The 13,855-nt window shown below is 47.5% G+C and overlaps 4 protein-coding genes across 4 annotated transcripts; 2 read left to right on the forward strand and 2 right to left on the reverse strand.

Moving 5' to 3' along the window:
- Positions 1-2,578: 2,578 nt before the first annotated feature.
- Positions 2,579-6,784, reverse strand: FMAN_04685 (putative P-type amino-phospholipid-ATPase; the record flags this gene model as incomplete). Its single annotated transcript, XM_041828578.1, has 3 exons — positions 2,579-2,759; positions 2,816-3,483; positions 3,539-6,784. The coding sequence occupies 3 exons, from the start codon at positions 6,782-6,784 to the stop codon at positions 2,579-2,581; spliced, it is 4,095 nt and encodes a 1,364-aa protein (XP_041679427.1).
- A 1,742-nt stretch (positions 6,785-8,526) lies between these two features.
- FMAN_04684 (uncharacterized protein) lies at positions 8,527-10,220 on the forward strand (the record flags this gene model as incomplete). The annotated part of the gene is made up of 2 exons (XM_041828579.1): positions 8,527-9,486; positions 9,540-10,220. The coding sequence occupies 2 exons, from the start codon at positions 8,527-8,529 to the stop codon at positions 10,218-10,220; spliced, it is 1,641 nt and encodes a 546-aa protein (XP_041679428.1).
- A 1,455-nt stretch (positions 10,221-11,675) lies between these two features.
- FMAN_04683 (uncharacterized protein) lies at positions 11,676-13,110 on the forward strand (the record flags this gene model as incomplete). The annotated part of the gene is made up of 2 exons (XM_041828580.1): positions 11,676-12,163; positions 12,213-13,110. The coding sequence occupies 2 exons, from the start codon at positions 11,676-11,678 to the stop codon at positions 13,108-13,110; spliced, it is 1,386 nt and encodes a 461-aa protein (XP_041679429.1).
- A 275-nt stretch (positions 13,111-13,385) lies between these two features.
- Positions 13,386-13,839, reverse strand: FMAN_04682 (putative pre-mRNA splicing factor; the record flags this gene model as incomplete). The annotated part of the gene is made up of 3 exons (XM_041828581.1): positions 13,386-13,427; positions 13,492-13,765; positions 13,823-13,839. The coding sequence occupies 3 exons, from the start codon at positions 13,837-13,839 to the stop codon at positions 13,386-13,388; spliced, it is 333 nt and encodes a 110-aa protein (XP_041679430.1).
- Between the last annotated feature and the right edge of the window lie 16 nt (positions 13,840-13,855).

Below are 13,855 nucleotides of genomic sequence, written 5' to 3' on the forward strand. Positions count from 1 at the left end.
TTGAGCGAGTTGGACCTTCAGAAAACAAGTTCCTGGCCCTCATTTCGTACTCGGTACTGAACAGAGTACAGCACGCAGTACATGGGTTGGTATGTTTTTGTTGTCGAGATTTATTGTTTCTTTTTTCACATTGCATATTCGGGGACGGTGCCTACCGACCGTCTTCCTGGCGCTCAAAAGTTTCTCTCTTTCGCATCTCCAGCATTTATCAATCTCAGAGTGGGACGGAGTTTACCATGTTAGTTTTCCATTTTTATATCCTCATATAATTTTTGCTATTAGACCCTCTATGGGGCTGCTAGTCATTTTACACACTCGGCAAGCCGTTACTTGATCGACCTGTTCTGGACACACTTCTCCGCAGACAGATAGCTCATCAGTCTTAATTTGAAGCAGAGCATGGGTCAACGCCCAGGTTTCTGCGACAAGTTAGGTGTTAGACAGCGACTGCTTGGGCTAGGCTGGGCTTCTTGCGTTTTTTCTTCTTATCTGTATATTGATTTCGTTTACCATGAGGGTGGGTTCACGCTTTGGCACGGCAAGGCAAAGCAAACAAGGCACGAGACGACATCATCACACGGCATCGCTACGAAATTATTAGCATGAGCAACGGCATTTGGCGAGCGGGTACCTGTGCAATTGTACAATTTAAACATTTCCTATTCTTGGCAGGCTTTCTTGTGGACTCAGCGAAGGATACTTGAGTATAAGTATGCATAAAACCACATCACATTCATATCTGCCTATAGGTAGTCAGCAACGGAGGGTCAGCACCCGTAGGGCCTACATTTTCTTCTTCTAGCATTTACATACACATACGGAGAACATCTAATATAGAACAACGAATAAGTCTAATGACTCAATGAGGCACCGTTACTTCACTTATCGTTTCCCTGTTGCTCCATGACCTCGACCTTGACATTTCCTGTAACTAGATTAGTCTTGGCGACCCCTCAAACCATGAAAAGTCTCCTCCAGTTTCCCCTGTCTTTCTCCACGCTTTGATCCCCGGATTTTCATTCTCCACCCCACGCCATGTCAACACTAATACCAATGCAATCAGCCAGGCCCCCCAGCCCCGACGATGGAATTTGTCAAGCTTCTGCGTAACATGGAACAGTTCTTGTGATGGATGGCGCGGGCACGGGCACGGGCGCAGAAGGTGCGTTATGCGCACCAAAACTCGAGGTTTAGCACTTGCTCCAACATTCGCCGAACTGATCGTTCTCAGGCTCGGGAGTCCGACAGATTGGGGAGAGCTGAAGTCGAGAAAGCGAGACGAATCACAATGCGTAATCGCGGAATGGTAAGACAGCATTCTGTAAGCTATGCCTGGCTGATGAAACGAGATGTCACCGAGAGTATCCAGAGCACTTTTTGTTCATACAATCAACCGAGCGCCTCGTGACGCTCATCTCTACATGGTATCTGCTATCTGCTATAAAACTACTCCTTTACCAGCAATTTCCCTGTAGCTTATTCCAAGTTTCAGCTACTGCACTCTTGTACATCAAAGTCACTTCCGATTTCGTCATCCTCATTGGCCTCAATCGCCCAAAATAGTCGATCACTCTACCATCCCTATGGGAGACTTTTTGACAGCGCATCAAGTCCAGGTACGTAACACCTTATTTGCAAATCACTGCCAAAGGACAGTCGTGTCTCAGATCCTATTGCATTCTTTTGTGATATGGCCTGCATCTGCCACCTGTTCAAGGTTCACTCTTGCAAAGCATCACACTTGGATGTCACTTAACTACTATGTACCTTGGACAACTCCAGCTTGCCTAGTGTGGATTATGTACATCTCTGTATTAGAAAAGGCGAACAATAAATGTTGATATATACCCTTCTGTGGATCAGGGGGTCTAGTCATCATTTGCTGATCAAATAAGGACGCCTGGTCATATGCACCTATATAGACGTCGATGTGTCATGCTCTCAGACACATCATTCCGCACAGTAACATGTTCGTTCCTAGTTGCCATGAAATGAATGACATATGTGAAGTGCTCGTTACGAAATACAGTTTGACCCTGCATGTTGAGAATGTTAGTTTCACCAAGTCGAGGTGATGGACTCGAAGTAAAAATTGGAGAAATCCTTTTGCTCATAATAATATTCACAGTTGAAAGATGGTGTGGCTGGTTACGGTGATGGTATGTGACCAAAACATAGTCATATCTGGCCTCCACGAAGGAGGTAACGCAATAAATAGTACCTCTCATGTCTAACGCATTATTTAATATGCCGTTCTCCTTCCTTACAGCCTAGATCCCTTTTCGTATCCTCGTTCTCGCTTGTTCTAAGAAAGGGGTCTGGGCACCTCTCCGAGATGTCCAAAAGCATATACATCATGCGACTTTCAATTCATCGAGCCAACGACGCGCAGCTCTCAGCATCGATAATTGGACAGTACAGAAAAAGGTGATTGAGCAGAACGACCACTCGGTGCTTTGAAATAAATGGCAATCCAACTCCTGAGTAAACCCTCCAATATTTTGTATTCGTCACGCAAACCACACAGGCATTCTCAATAAACCTGCTCATGATCCATCTCCCCTTCTTCTTCCGCCGGTCACCTGCCCGCTGGCCTTGAGCTGGCCATTTCACCATATCGTCCACGATGCTTCGTGGTATCGTATGCTTGGAGCACACGTGTTTGACTCTCGTCTGCTTGCGAGAAGGCATATCCGCGTTGTTTACGCATACGTTGCACTTGTCGCACTTTCCGAATTGCTTTCTGAAACTGCTCCATTCTGAGGTACGTTAGTTAGTCTCGGGAGTTCCATGGTGTGACGAGGAATCAACTGACCTGGGTCGATAGTCCTGAATATTGTACTTCTGGATTTCCTGGATATGATGGTATGTTTGTGGTCGGTACATACGCTTCACATACTTCCAGACAAAGTCACGCAAGAGGCACATAATGGCGAGGCAGACCGTTTGAAGCCAAAACACAGGGCTTTCGTAGATCCTTGGTATGGTACCGAAGTACTCCATGGACACGCCTGCCATAGGCGCTACAATGCCATAGACGGCCGTAAGCACGTACCAAATGGCCATGCTTCCAGGTATGGCGAGAACATGGTACTTTGTCCAGTTGTTGGTGACTAGAGCAGCCTTACCTAGGACGGTGAGGAGAGTGGCGCCGTAGAGCGCCGTACCCCACACCCAATGACCAGCAATCTTGCCATCTCCTTGGATAAGGTCACCATACCAGAAGAGCTGCGCCCAAATGTACAGCACAATAGAATGGTAGATAGCGTTGCCTATCCACTGTGTGAAAACTTTAAATCGGAAGAAATAGTTCTGTTGGCCCATCATGTAAAGCTGGGGGTATCGATCCAGCAAGCGAGCTGAGATGAACTGATCCAGAATACCGAGCGCCAGAGGGGGCAGAACGGTGTAAAAAACGTTGTAGAAGGATAGTGTCCATGACTCGTAGATAACCTGACCAGAAAATACGTTTTGGAATGTGTACTGCCACCAGGATTAGCCATGGTTTTACATACTTGGGGCTTCGTGTCACACTTACCCAGAATTGGGTCATATATAACGCGATGTTCTTGTAGAATGAGAACAAAATCGTCTTCGTGACACGCTGATAACTCCATGCACCATGAACCAGCAATAACTTTCGGAGAAAGCGGAATTGAGCGATAGCAACATCCGCACTTCGTGCGGCCTGAAGACCTTCTTCACCACTGATACCAATGCCAATATGTGCAGCCTGAATCATGGAGACATCATTTGCTCCATCGCCAATAGCGAGAAGAATGGACTCCTTTTGATACTTCTTGACCAGCTTTACAACAAGGGCCTTTTGAAGAGGAGACACGCGGCAGCAAATGACGGCCTTGCACATAATGGCTAAGTCAAGGAACAGTTTTTCCAAATCCTTTTCGAGAGCGAATGTCAAAGACTTTCCATCAATGATCAAAGCCAATGTTTCTGTTTCGATTGTGCCATCGCCCTGCGTCCTGATGGCATCCATCTTCTTTTGAATATTGTCTCGTGTAGCCGCTGCCGTTTCCTCGTTGACGATCAGAAGCATCATATCTTCGCTGAGTAGCTTGCAACTCATCCCGATGTTAATGGCGGTTTCTTGGCGATCTCCAGTTAAAACCCAAACTTTAATATTGGCCTGTTGTAAAGTGTGAATTGTCTCTGGAACGCCATCTTGAAGGCGATCCTCGATGGCAGTTGCGCCGAGTAAAAAGAAGTCTTTCTCGATAATCTCCGAAGCCTTGTCCACTTCCTCAGCGCGGTTGCCGCCAACAGTCATCTGGGCAGTATCGTAAATCTTGTACCATTCCTGGAACTCATTCTCGGGAATTTCTCGCATAGCCAAGCATAGCGTTCGTAGACCTTCAGAGGCGTACTCCTCAAGATGTCGGAGTGTAACTTCCACATGCGGATTTTGATCATTGAGTCGTTCGAGAATAACGGTATCGGCACCCTTACAATAGCATCGAATCTTTCCATCCGGGCATCGGTAAATAGTTGACATTCGCTTTCGAGTTGAGTTAAATTCGCAAACAGCAAGAAGTTCATATTCAAGTTCGCGGCCGTTGGCATCGATGATGACCGACTTTGGCTTTCGAGCAGTGAACTTGAACCCGAGATCCAGGGCACCGGCGACCAAAGCGCCTTCATCAGGAGAAGCAGCTTGGTACTTGATACCTCCTTTCTCATCCATCTCCGGAATGACAGTATGGCAAGTTGCGAGCAGGGACAAGAAGTGATCGATGGCAGGGGCAGTCTCGTGTCCGTTGGCGAGATTAGATTTGAGCGCCTTGTAATCGAAAAGACCGACTTCAACGCCGTCTACCATAGTTGGGCGACGATCCTCTGGCACATCTTCCGAGTATTGAATTCCGGCAATCGAACACTGTTTGAACTCCATCTGATTACAGGTGAGGGTTCCAGTCTTGTCTGAGAATACGTATTCAACCATGCCCAGTTCCTCGACCAAGCTTGACGTTCGGCAAGTAGCAGGTGTATCGTTTTTATCGTAGTACATGTCGAGATCATCGTTGATCAGGATTCCGTGCCAATATTTCACCAGCTCCACGGTGACGAAGAGAGAAATGGGAACCAGTGCCGAAAACAGAACCCAGTATGTGACCATGTCCTTGAGAAATGTTTGAGTGATTTGACCGGCAGTGTTAGTGGGATCCAGAAAGAGGTAGGAGAGAGCATCGCCTTCGACCTTTCGCTGAATCAAATCTCCAACAGTACACACAATACTCAAAACCAGTAAGATACCTACCAATAAGAGGACAAGCATGTTGAGTTTCCTCTCCACCTTGGTACGCTTAATAGGAGCAGCAGTAGCATTTCGCATGAGTTTCGTTTCGTGGCCAGTAAACACTACAACACCGTGAACCCAAGGCGTGTTTCGCAAAGTAGCACCTCTGAGAAGGAGTTGCTCTGGATTAAGAGCAAATTCCTTTTCTCCGCCTCCAGTCTGCATTGTCAAAGTTGCCTCATATGTGTAAAGACTACTATTGGGCTGTTCCGACTTGATACGTCCTCCTAGCCTGCTAAGCTCATTGGGTGAAACCATTGAGGAAGTTTCTGGCAGCCCTTGTTTGATCTTGAGGTTTGTTTCGCCATCAAGGTTTGCTGTTTCGATATAACAGAGACCTTCGGGCTCAGAACTAGCCAAAAGAACTAGATCAGAAGGGAAAGGTTCTTCTGATTCCACTCGTATTATGTCTCCGACGGCCACATTGATCCACTTCGTTTCCTGGAAAGTTGAACCTCGTAGGACCCGCGCTTTGGAAGTATTGAGAGCATTATCGGCTTGCTTTCTGCGGTAGTCTTCAACCAATTCCTTGACAGCAGATATAATAAGCACCACTATGAGAGGTGCAATAGTTGTGTAGGGATTCGTTGGTGACAAATTGGGGATCTGCTGAAGGGCGGCAGTAAACAAGAAGAAGATGTTGGCAAACTTTGAGAATTGTTCGTACAGAAATTTCGGTAAGAATGTTGCGACGTTGTATTTCGCAGTCGAGATATGGTTATCGACATACTTGTTGGCGGCATTGGCTGGCGGATTATTAAGGTATATGAGTCGAGGACCAAGGGTTGATGGATCCGGCTTCGATCGGCCAAATCCAAACTTGAAGTTGCCCATATCAAACCTGCCCTTCTGAGCCTGCTGCGGTGGCTGATGAGAGTTCCCTCCAACGGAATCTCCTCGTTCGTGGCCGGGTTCTGTCAGAGGCAGATCCATCTCTGAATATCCTTGACCGAGGCCTAACCTATTCTTGACTTTGCCAATAAAACCTCCACCAAGGCCCAAGACGCTGTTTCGATTCCGCGCGTTGTTCCTACCAAGGCCCGGGGTAGTCTCGTCAACTCTTGCCCCTCCATCTTGATGATAGTACGAGTCGCCTTCGACGGGATAATCATCGAAATCATCAGCGTAGCGTTGGTAATTGCCGAGTTCGGAAGTTTGGCTATACTGTCTCGTAAGGTAGGGATTCGAACCTGGACCAGATCTGGGCGGTACACCCAGACCGCCGGCAGGTTGTGCGGTCGAAGCGTGATTCGCGTCTCGAGCACCGACGAAGTCGTCATAGGACACAGAGGTACGGCCTGGAGGGGGGTCTTGATTTTGTTCGTGAAAGCGCATCAGGTCATCATCGTTGAGATTGGAGCGCTGTCCGCCATTGTAAATAGGTTGGTCATTGTCGAGGTCGAGTAATAGATCGTCGCGATTATTCGTGTGTCCGGTATCGAAACCTCCTCCAGGCGGTCGCCCAGCCATGGCGGCGGACAGTTGAAGGCTAGACTATCGACTAGCAAAGGCGGCTGCCAGCATGCGGATTTAGTGGAATGATGTTGCGCGATGAACGGTTCGATCGAGCAAGCAAAACTCAATTATTACTTGATGTCGATACGATGCGATGAGGTCGAGCGGCGTGGGAGGGTGCCAAGCGACAAGCTGACAGCCAAGACAATGGCAGTAGACGGTGTCGTGTCGTCAACTCGTTAACTCCAATCGAATGGTCAAGTGGTCAGGTAAAGTAATCACTGTAAGCTTGCCCCGTCCTCCGTAGGATGAATGTCTGTGAATCCGATCCTTCTATGGCTGGGGTTTGGTTGAGTGCCGTGGTGACCGGATTGCACATGCACAGCCTCCTTTTACCATGCGCAGGCTCTCTATTAGTCGACTTGATTGGAGACCGTGCGGCGGGACGTTGGACGAGGCTCAAAAGAATGGGCTGTGGCCAGCTTTCAGTCTTTGATTGGCCAAATCGACTCCTGTCAAAGGTCTTTGAAGTGTCTGGTTTAGAGACGCTGCCTACCTTAGCTGAAGCAGATGCGGCGAGTCAATAAAAGCCAATGGATCCTCCTTCTTTTTGTTTTTTAAAGGTAGGTATGTAGTGATTAGGAAAGGTGTTAGGTAGAGACTTGGTGAAAAGAAGGATTTTGAAATATGACAAAGCGGGTTACTATTGAGAGCTCCAACTTGGGCTGGCGCTGTCAGATCCAGTTGAATTTAGTGGAGGCTCACAGTGCTAAAGAAAGGATACTCAGGGGCATACTTAGGAGTCTGCCATGAAAGAACCCTGCCAGTATGATAAGAAACCTAAGATCAGCAACTCTCCATAGTATCAATTCGACTTGCTAGCGATTCAACGCGTTAATGGATACTTGTTCATGCCCACAGACAGTTACTTCTCGCATTCCGTCTTTGGCGCGGAAGGGTCCTTCGGCTAGCAAACGTCTCTTCGCAAGTGCTACTCCACGTCCGCTTATGAGCTCTAATTTGTCGTATTGTTTCTATTCATGGCTAGGTATGCTGTCAGGGCTGTCAGCACCAACAGGCAAGAAACGAGCCACGATCCATCCATCAATATGCCGCCCACATGCCGGGTCCGCAGTTGTGGAGGAGACTGCGTAGGTATTTCGGACTAACAGAGCATCCATCTTATGTATATTCACATGGAACATTCTGCTGGACAGTACATTCTCCAGCCATCGTTTCATGCCAGGATACCAATGCATTCATAGAGAAACACATTTACCAAGCCCCTTTACGTCGTCACCTCGACGGATCCGGTAAGTGTATAACATAATGCCCCACTTTCTCCAAGGCCCACGGTTGCTCGTTCGTTTCAATGTGAGGCTGGGGTGCTAGCTACCGATCGTCTCTATGTACTTACCAGTATATCTATGTGTTCTTGCATGGCTCCATCTCATTCGTTTATTTTATATCCACTGGAGATATTTGATGCAGAGCCATTGTACCAGAGCAAATTTCTAGAGAGACCTAAGGTATTTTAGTAGTGACCTTTAGACTTAACTGTAGCTCCAGCGGGAGAACTGACTGTTCCTCCATTGGTACAACACCTATGAGTGGGCCCGTTGTCCCACCAACCATTCTTTCTGGTTGAAGATGTTTATATCGTGGTCCTCGATTACATGCAGACTACCTACGGATCTAAATAAACAAATTAATAATACTTTTTTTTTTCTTTTTTCGTTTTTGGGTTGAACATCGAAATGACGCGGAGTACTGCGGTTAAGAAATATGGAAAACCAGCAAAACGTTCAAAAGCGGAACGTTTATTCGCCGAGCTACCGCAAAGCCCAGTACGGCCCCAACAAGAACGAAACGTGACAAAGGACTCTATCTCTCTTATAACAAACAAAGTCTCGTCAATTCATCTCGATGAGAAATCGGCTACCAAGCCGAAGGCAAAATTGCCGAAAAAGACCATTGAGCCTGTTCCGGAGAAGATAAGCGAGGCTATCAACATCAAGAGAGACACAACCCTCAAAGTCTCGGAGAACAGAGACACTCCTGAGGCTAAAGAGCCAATCTTAGGCGGACCACATGATGAGGATGACTCTGTCGATTTTTCAAGATTATTAGAGGCTCAGATAGCTTCAGAGGCCGCCGCGCAGCAAACACAGCTCAGAACCCTCACGTGGGAGGATGTCTGTCCACCAGAAGATAGAATTGGCAAGATTGCTGAAGCATCCTACGCCGAGGTATATCGTGTTACCAACGAGCGTGGCACAAGCATAATAAAGGTTATTCGGCTGCCGTCGCCCATAAAGCCACAGACCAAAGCTCAAATTCGCTCCGGCTTGATCGATGAAGAGCCTCACCCTGAAGAGGATGTACAGGGCGAGTTGCAAATCTCAGAATGGCTGGCAGATATTCCCGGTTTCGTTGTATACAAGGAGCGATACGTTGTTCAGGGTAAAACAACACGTCAGCTTCTCGAGACACATCAGTCGTTTCAAAAGAAGATGAAACGGCAAGACCCGGACCGAGCACAGTTTTACCCTTCACCGAGTCGATATCTGGACGATACTCGTTTCTTAGTTGTTGAGCTGGGAGATGCTGGAACGTCGCTAGAAGACTGGAAATTGACGAGCGAGAGCCAACTATGGGATATATTTCTCTTGGAGGCTATTGCTCTGGCGAGAGCTGAGGACCTTGTGATGTTTGAGGTAATTCATCCTGCAAGGCACATAACTTGATTAATCCCACTAACTTTGAGTAGCATCGTGATCTTCACGAGGGTAACTTATGTATCCGGCAAGTCAAGCCACCTCGAGACATGGGTCCTCCTTCAGCGGGCTTCTTTGGCTTTTCAGGCCTGGATATTACGATTTTAGACTACGGCCTGTCTCGTGGTGAAGATCTTTCCATTGAAAAAGCGAAACCTGTGGCCTTTGATCTCGAAAGAGACCTCAGCCTGTTTACCAGTACTCATGCAGCACAATGCAAAGTTTATCGCCGAATGAGGTCATTCCTTCTCCGTGCTGACCGTACATATCTCCCCCCAGAAGCTCACGACACGCCCTACGCTGAGGGTATTGACGGACAACTCTCATGGGACGCATATGCTCCATACTCGAATGTGCTTTGGCTGGCATACCTCTACGAATACTTGATAAGCCACTTCAAGGGTGATAAGAAGGGGCTTGCAAGATTCAAGAGAGAGACACGAGAGATGTGGAATTACCTGGATCCAGATGCTGGAGATGAGTTGCCCTGCTTCAGCTGTGCTGCAGACGTGGTATGCTTTGCAGTTGAGGCGGGGKGGGTTCGCCAGGAACAACTGAATGGTGTTGATGAGTCACTGATTGAAAGAGAAGACAGCATTATCGGCATGCGGGATGATATCAAGGACGTGAAGCAAGAGAGCGCACCAGCTAGGAGGTCAACTCGAAGGCAATGAGTTGGGGGTGCCATGTGTGGGATAGATTGGACGATAGAATGGGCGGTGTTCTGGTGATTGATTTAGGGTGGAGTTCATAATACCAATGACCTTTTTATGTAAACAACATCTATCTACAGGGCGTCTTTTTCTTCACATTGAAAGCCCACCAAGCCAATGTTTTTGCTAATCTTCCACTGGATTGCTCAGGACACCTGGTCTTGCTGAATATGGTAAAGATTCATTAAGATAAAGATACATTCTTAAGAGAGTACATATATGATTGACCACGTGAAATGTTCTTCCTCATATGATCTTATTTATTTACATTTTATTAGTTTTATTAAACTTTAGGAAGTTTGCAGCTGTCTCAGATAATATTGTAGTATGAGCGCACGGCGGTGCTGGGGAATCAAAAATGCCGATCACGTGAGAGACTTACTGAACATAAGAATTGGACTATATGAGCCTACCCAGGAGAGGCAAGAAAACATTGGACCTCGATCCTAGGTAAGTGACAAAAAGACTTGGGTAAGTTATCATAGGCTTAGGGCGCTTTTATTTTGATATCATGTATCAAAGTCTAAAGTTTTCCTGTTCCCTAATAAGGCATACCTCTCCGTACTATGGTAGGTCATTGGATCAGCGGGAAATGAAGACACCCGTTTATTAGACAACAACATACAACAAGCGGAGTAGATGCCGAACTTAGCCCTTCAGAAAGTTTGGAGCGAATGACTCTTGAGCTGCATCAGAATCAATAATCAGATTTCATGGGTTCACTAAGTTATTGAGAAAACCAATACAATATGCCGTTGTTGTATCCAGGCAGGTAAGGAAGTCTTGTCATCGGTACTTGAATACCTAGGTAATTTGCATACTACTTTATGTACCTATTACCAGCAAAGGTCCAATGTTTGAGCTGTCAACCTCGGCCGTGCTTCAGCCGTTGTCGGCTCCTCTTGATTGGAACTGGGGGATGCGCTGAAAATGGAGTCTTGCCCCCACCTGGAAGTCATGAAGTAGGTACCCGTACCGAGGCTAAAATTACTGGATTGTTTTTCTACCGTTGACCTGGTTGGCTGATCAGCTTTCCCAGCTTCCCAATTGTTATGTTGCTCCTACAAACCACATGTCACGGCCTTCTTGACTGAATTCGGCCCTGACGCGTGAGTCCCGAAATTGGCCTTTTGCCTGCGTTCCTGAGTCCCCGTACCTCTCTTGTTATTCCGACGATGCTCAATTGAATCATGAATCTGGGGTGATTCAATACATTTGCCCTGTTTCTCCTTTTGTCGCCCAGTCTTCCACCCAGCTCCGTTTCCGTCACATACCGCTTGTCCTCTATACGATCCGAACTTCAACTCTCTGCCACCTCCAAAAGACCATTACCGCCTTTTATGTGAAGACGATCTTAAGCCCCGGCAGTTTCCGTGCTAGCGATTCTGATCCCATTGCTCTCAAACAACTGTCAGCATGTCTTTTAACAACCACGCCGCTTACAGTCCGACCGCGATGTCATCGTCAACTGGACCTTCTGGCCTGTCAAACAGCCTCCTATCGACATCTATATCCTCTCTAGCTTCTTCTACATCCTCACGGCATCCTTCCCAAATTTCGAAGACCTATCGACAGGCCTCTACTTTATTCCTCACGCGTCGCTTGCCTGAAGCTCTGACGACACTACTCCCGTTGATTACTCCACCCGAACATGTTGACGACGGCGAGCCTGCGCCAGTTGCTCGAGCATCAAGAACGACTCGCATTAAGGTCTGGAGCCTGTATCTTACTATCCTCAATGGTATTGTCGAGTTAGAACCCGAGGAGGGCAAGGATGCGTTTGGAAACCAAGAATGGAGAGCCTTGTGTACCAAAGTTCGCGAAGGAGAAATATGGGATGAGGTAGTCACAAATGGTTACCATGGAGTGGAGGGCGATGTTGATTCCGACGTAGTCATTAATCTGTAAGTCGTTTGGAATGCGCCGAATGGAGACATGGACTGACTCAAGCAGCGCGACAATATTGTTGGCACATGCCCGTGACCAGAAGCTTAACCAGCACAAGCTCGAGGCTTATCTGGCCGCCTCCAACACACCAAATCTTGATGTCGCCGGGCGGCTCGCTGAATCAACGAGCTCGCCCATGTCGAATCGATATCGGTCTCCTGCGAAGGGGGCGAGTGGTGCCAACACGCCTAGAGATCTAAATGCTCGTGTCAAAATTCTGGAGTTATACACTCTCCATGTCCTCTTGCGCAACAACGAATGGGATTATGCTCGTGAATTCATCAGCGTCAGCTCAGTTCTAGACGAAGAGCGCCGTGAAGCCTTCCTGCAGGCATTACAAAGCCTTCACGATGAACAGCAAGAACAGGAAAGACTTGAGAATGAGGAGCGCCAACGACAAGAGAATGAGCTGAAGAGAGAAATTGAGGAGGCGAAGAGACTGCGCGCCGAGAATGAAGAGAAGGAAAGAAAGCGGATAGAAGAGGAGCGTCTGAAGCGCGAAGGGAGCGAGGTTGATTACGGGATCGACGATACGGCTAGCCATACCGGGTCAACTCGACCTCGGAAGGCCAGAGCTCCATCATCTTCGTCGTCGAGGCAGTCAAGGCCCCGAGGGACGAATCAAGCAGGACCTAAGGCAAATGGCAAAGCAGTCTCGCAGGCTCCAACTCTTACATCACGCGCTTCCATGGTTATCACACAACTGCGGACTATTATCGAACATCTGGGCTCCTCGCTAAACTCGAACCCAATGTTCCTATTAAAATTTCTGGCATTTGTTATGGGTTTGATTCTCATGTTGAGTAACACCAACATTCGGGAGAGAGTGAAGAGAATGCTTGCGGTCTTTTGGTCTAAGGTCAAGGGCACAGCTGGAATGGGGGTGAAGGTCAGTTACATTTAATCAATTCGTTCCATTGTATTATTCATTAGTATCTCATGTGTCACGAGGAGTCTCTGGGTAGAACCTTTCTTTTCAACCGTAGTGTATTTCTCAGGGGCGAGCTCTGGCAAATTTGAATAAGAAACATGCTAGTCAATTGTAATTACTAGGTAGCTCAAGAAGGAAAACGCGTTTTCATATTCCCTTTTACGCCTAAACACCTGTGATGACAGATCTAAGTTGACCATGAATCAACCAAACACCATAATGCACGGCCAGCCCAGGCCACAACTCGGCTAGTATTGCGTTGTACGATTCGTTTTCTTTTGGTAGAATAACTGGGAAGAGTATAGTCAGCACCCTGCTGCTAAGCCAGGCTACAATCGTCCAGGGACTACTCACATCTGTTCTCGAACTGCCAAGGTTTATAATCTTGGGACATCCGTCGCGATCCTTTTCAAGGCGAGTACATTCAAAACAGTAGAACGCGTCCGAGATGCCCTCACCACCGCACACAACGCATTTATTCTGGTAGTTGCCGAAGCTACATTCGTCACAAATGCGCACGAGCGTTGTGGGGCGAACGTAGGAGTCGCAAACTGGGCACTTGCCATCACACTTGTCACAGAGACGACCGATGGCAATACCGGCCTGTTTGCGACACATAACAAGATCGCTGCATGACAGTTAGCTGAGCTGCTATCACAAAAAGACAGAACCAATGGATACTTACGGATGATGGCGAGACATGGCTGTGATGAGGCGG

The sequence above is a fragment of the Fusarium mangiferae genome (assembly GCF_900044065.1).
Source record: "Fusarium mangiferae strain MRC7560 genome assembly, contig: FMAN_scaffold003, whole genome shotgun sequence".
Taxonomy (NCBI): domain Eukaryota; kingdom Fungi; phylum Ascomycota; class Sordariomycetes; order Hypocreales; family Nectriaceae; genus Fusarium; species Fusarium mangiferae.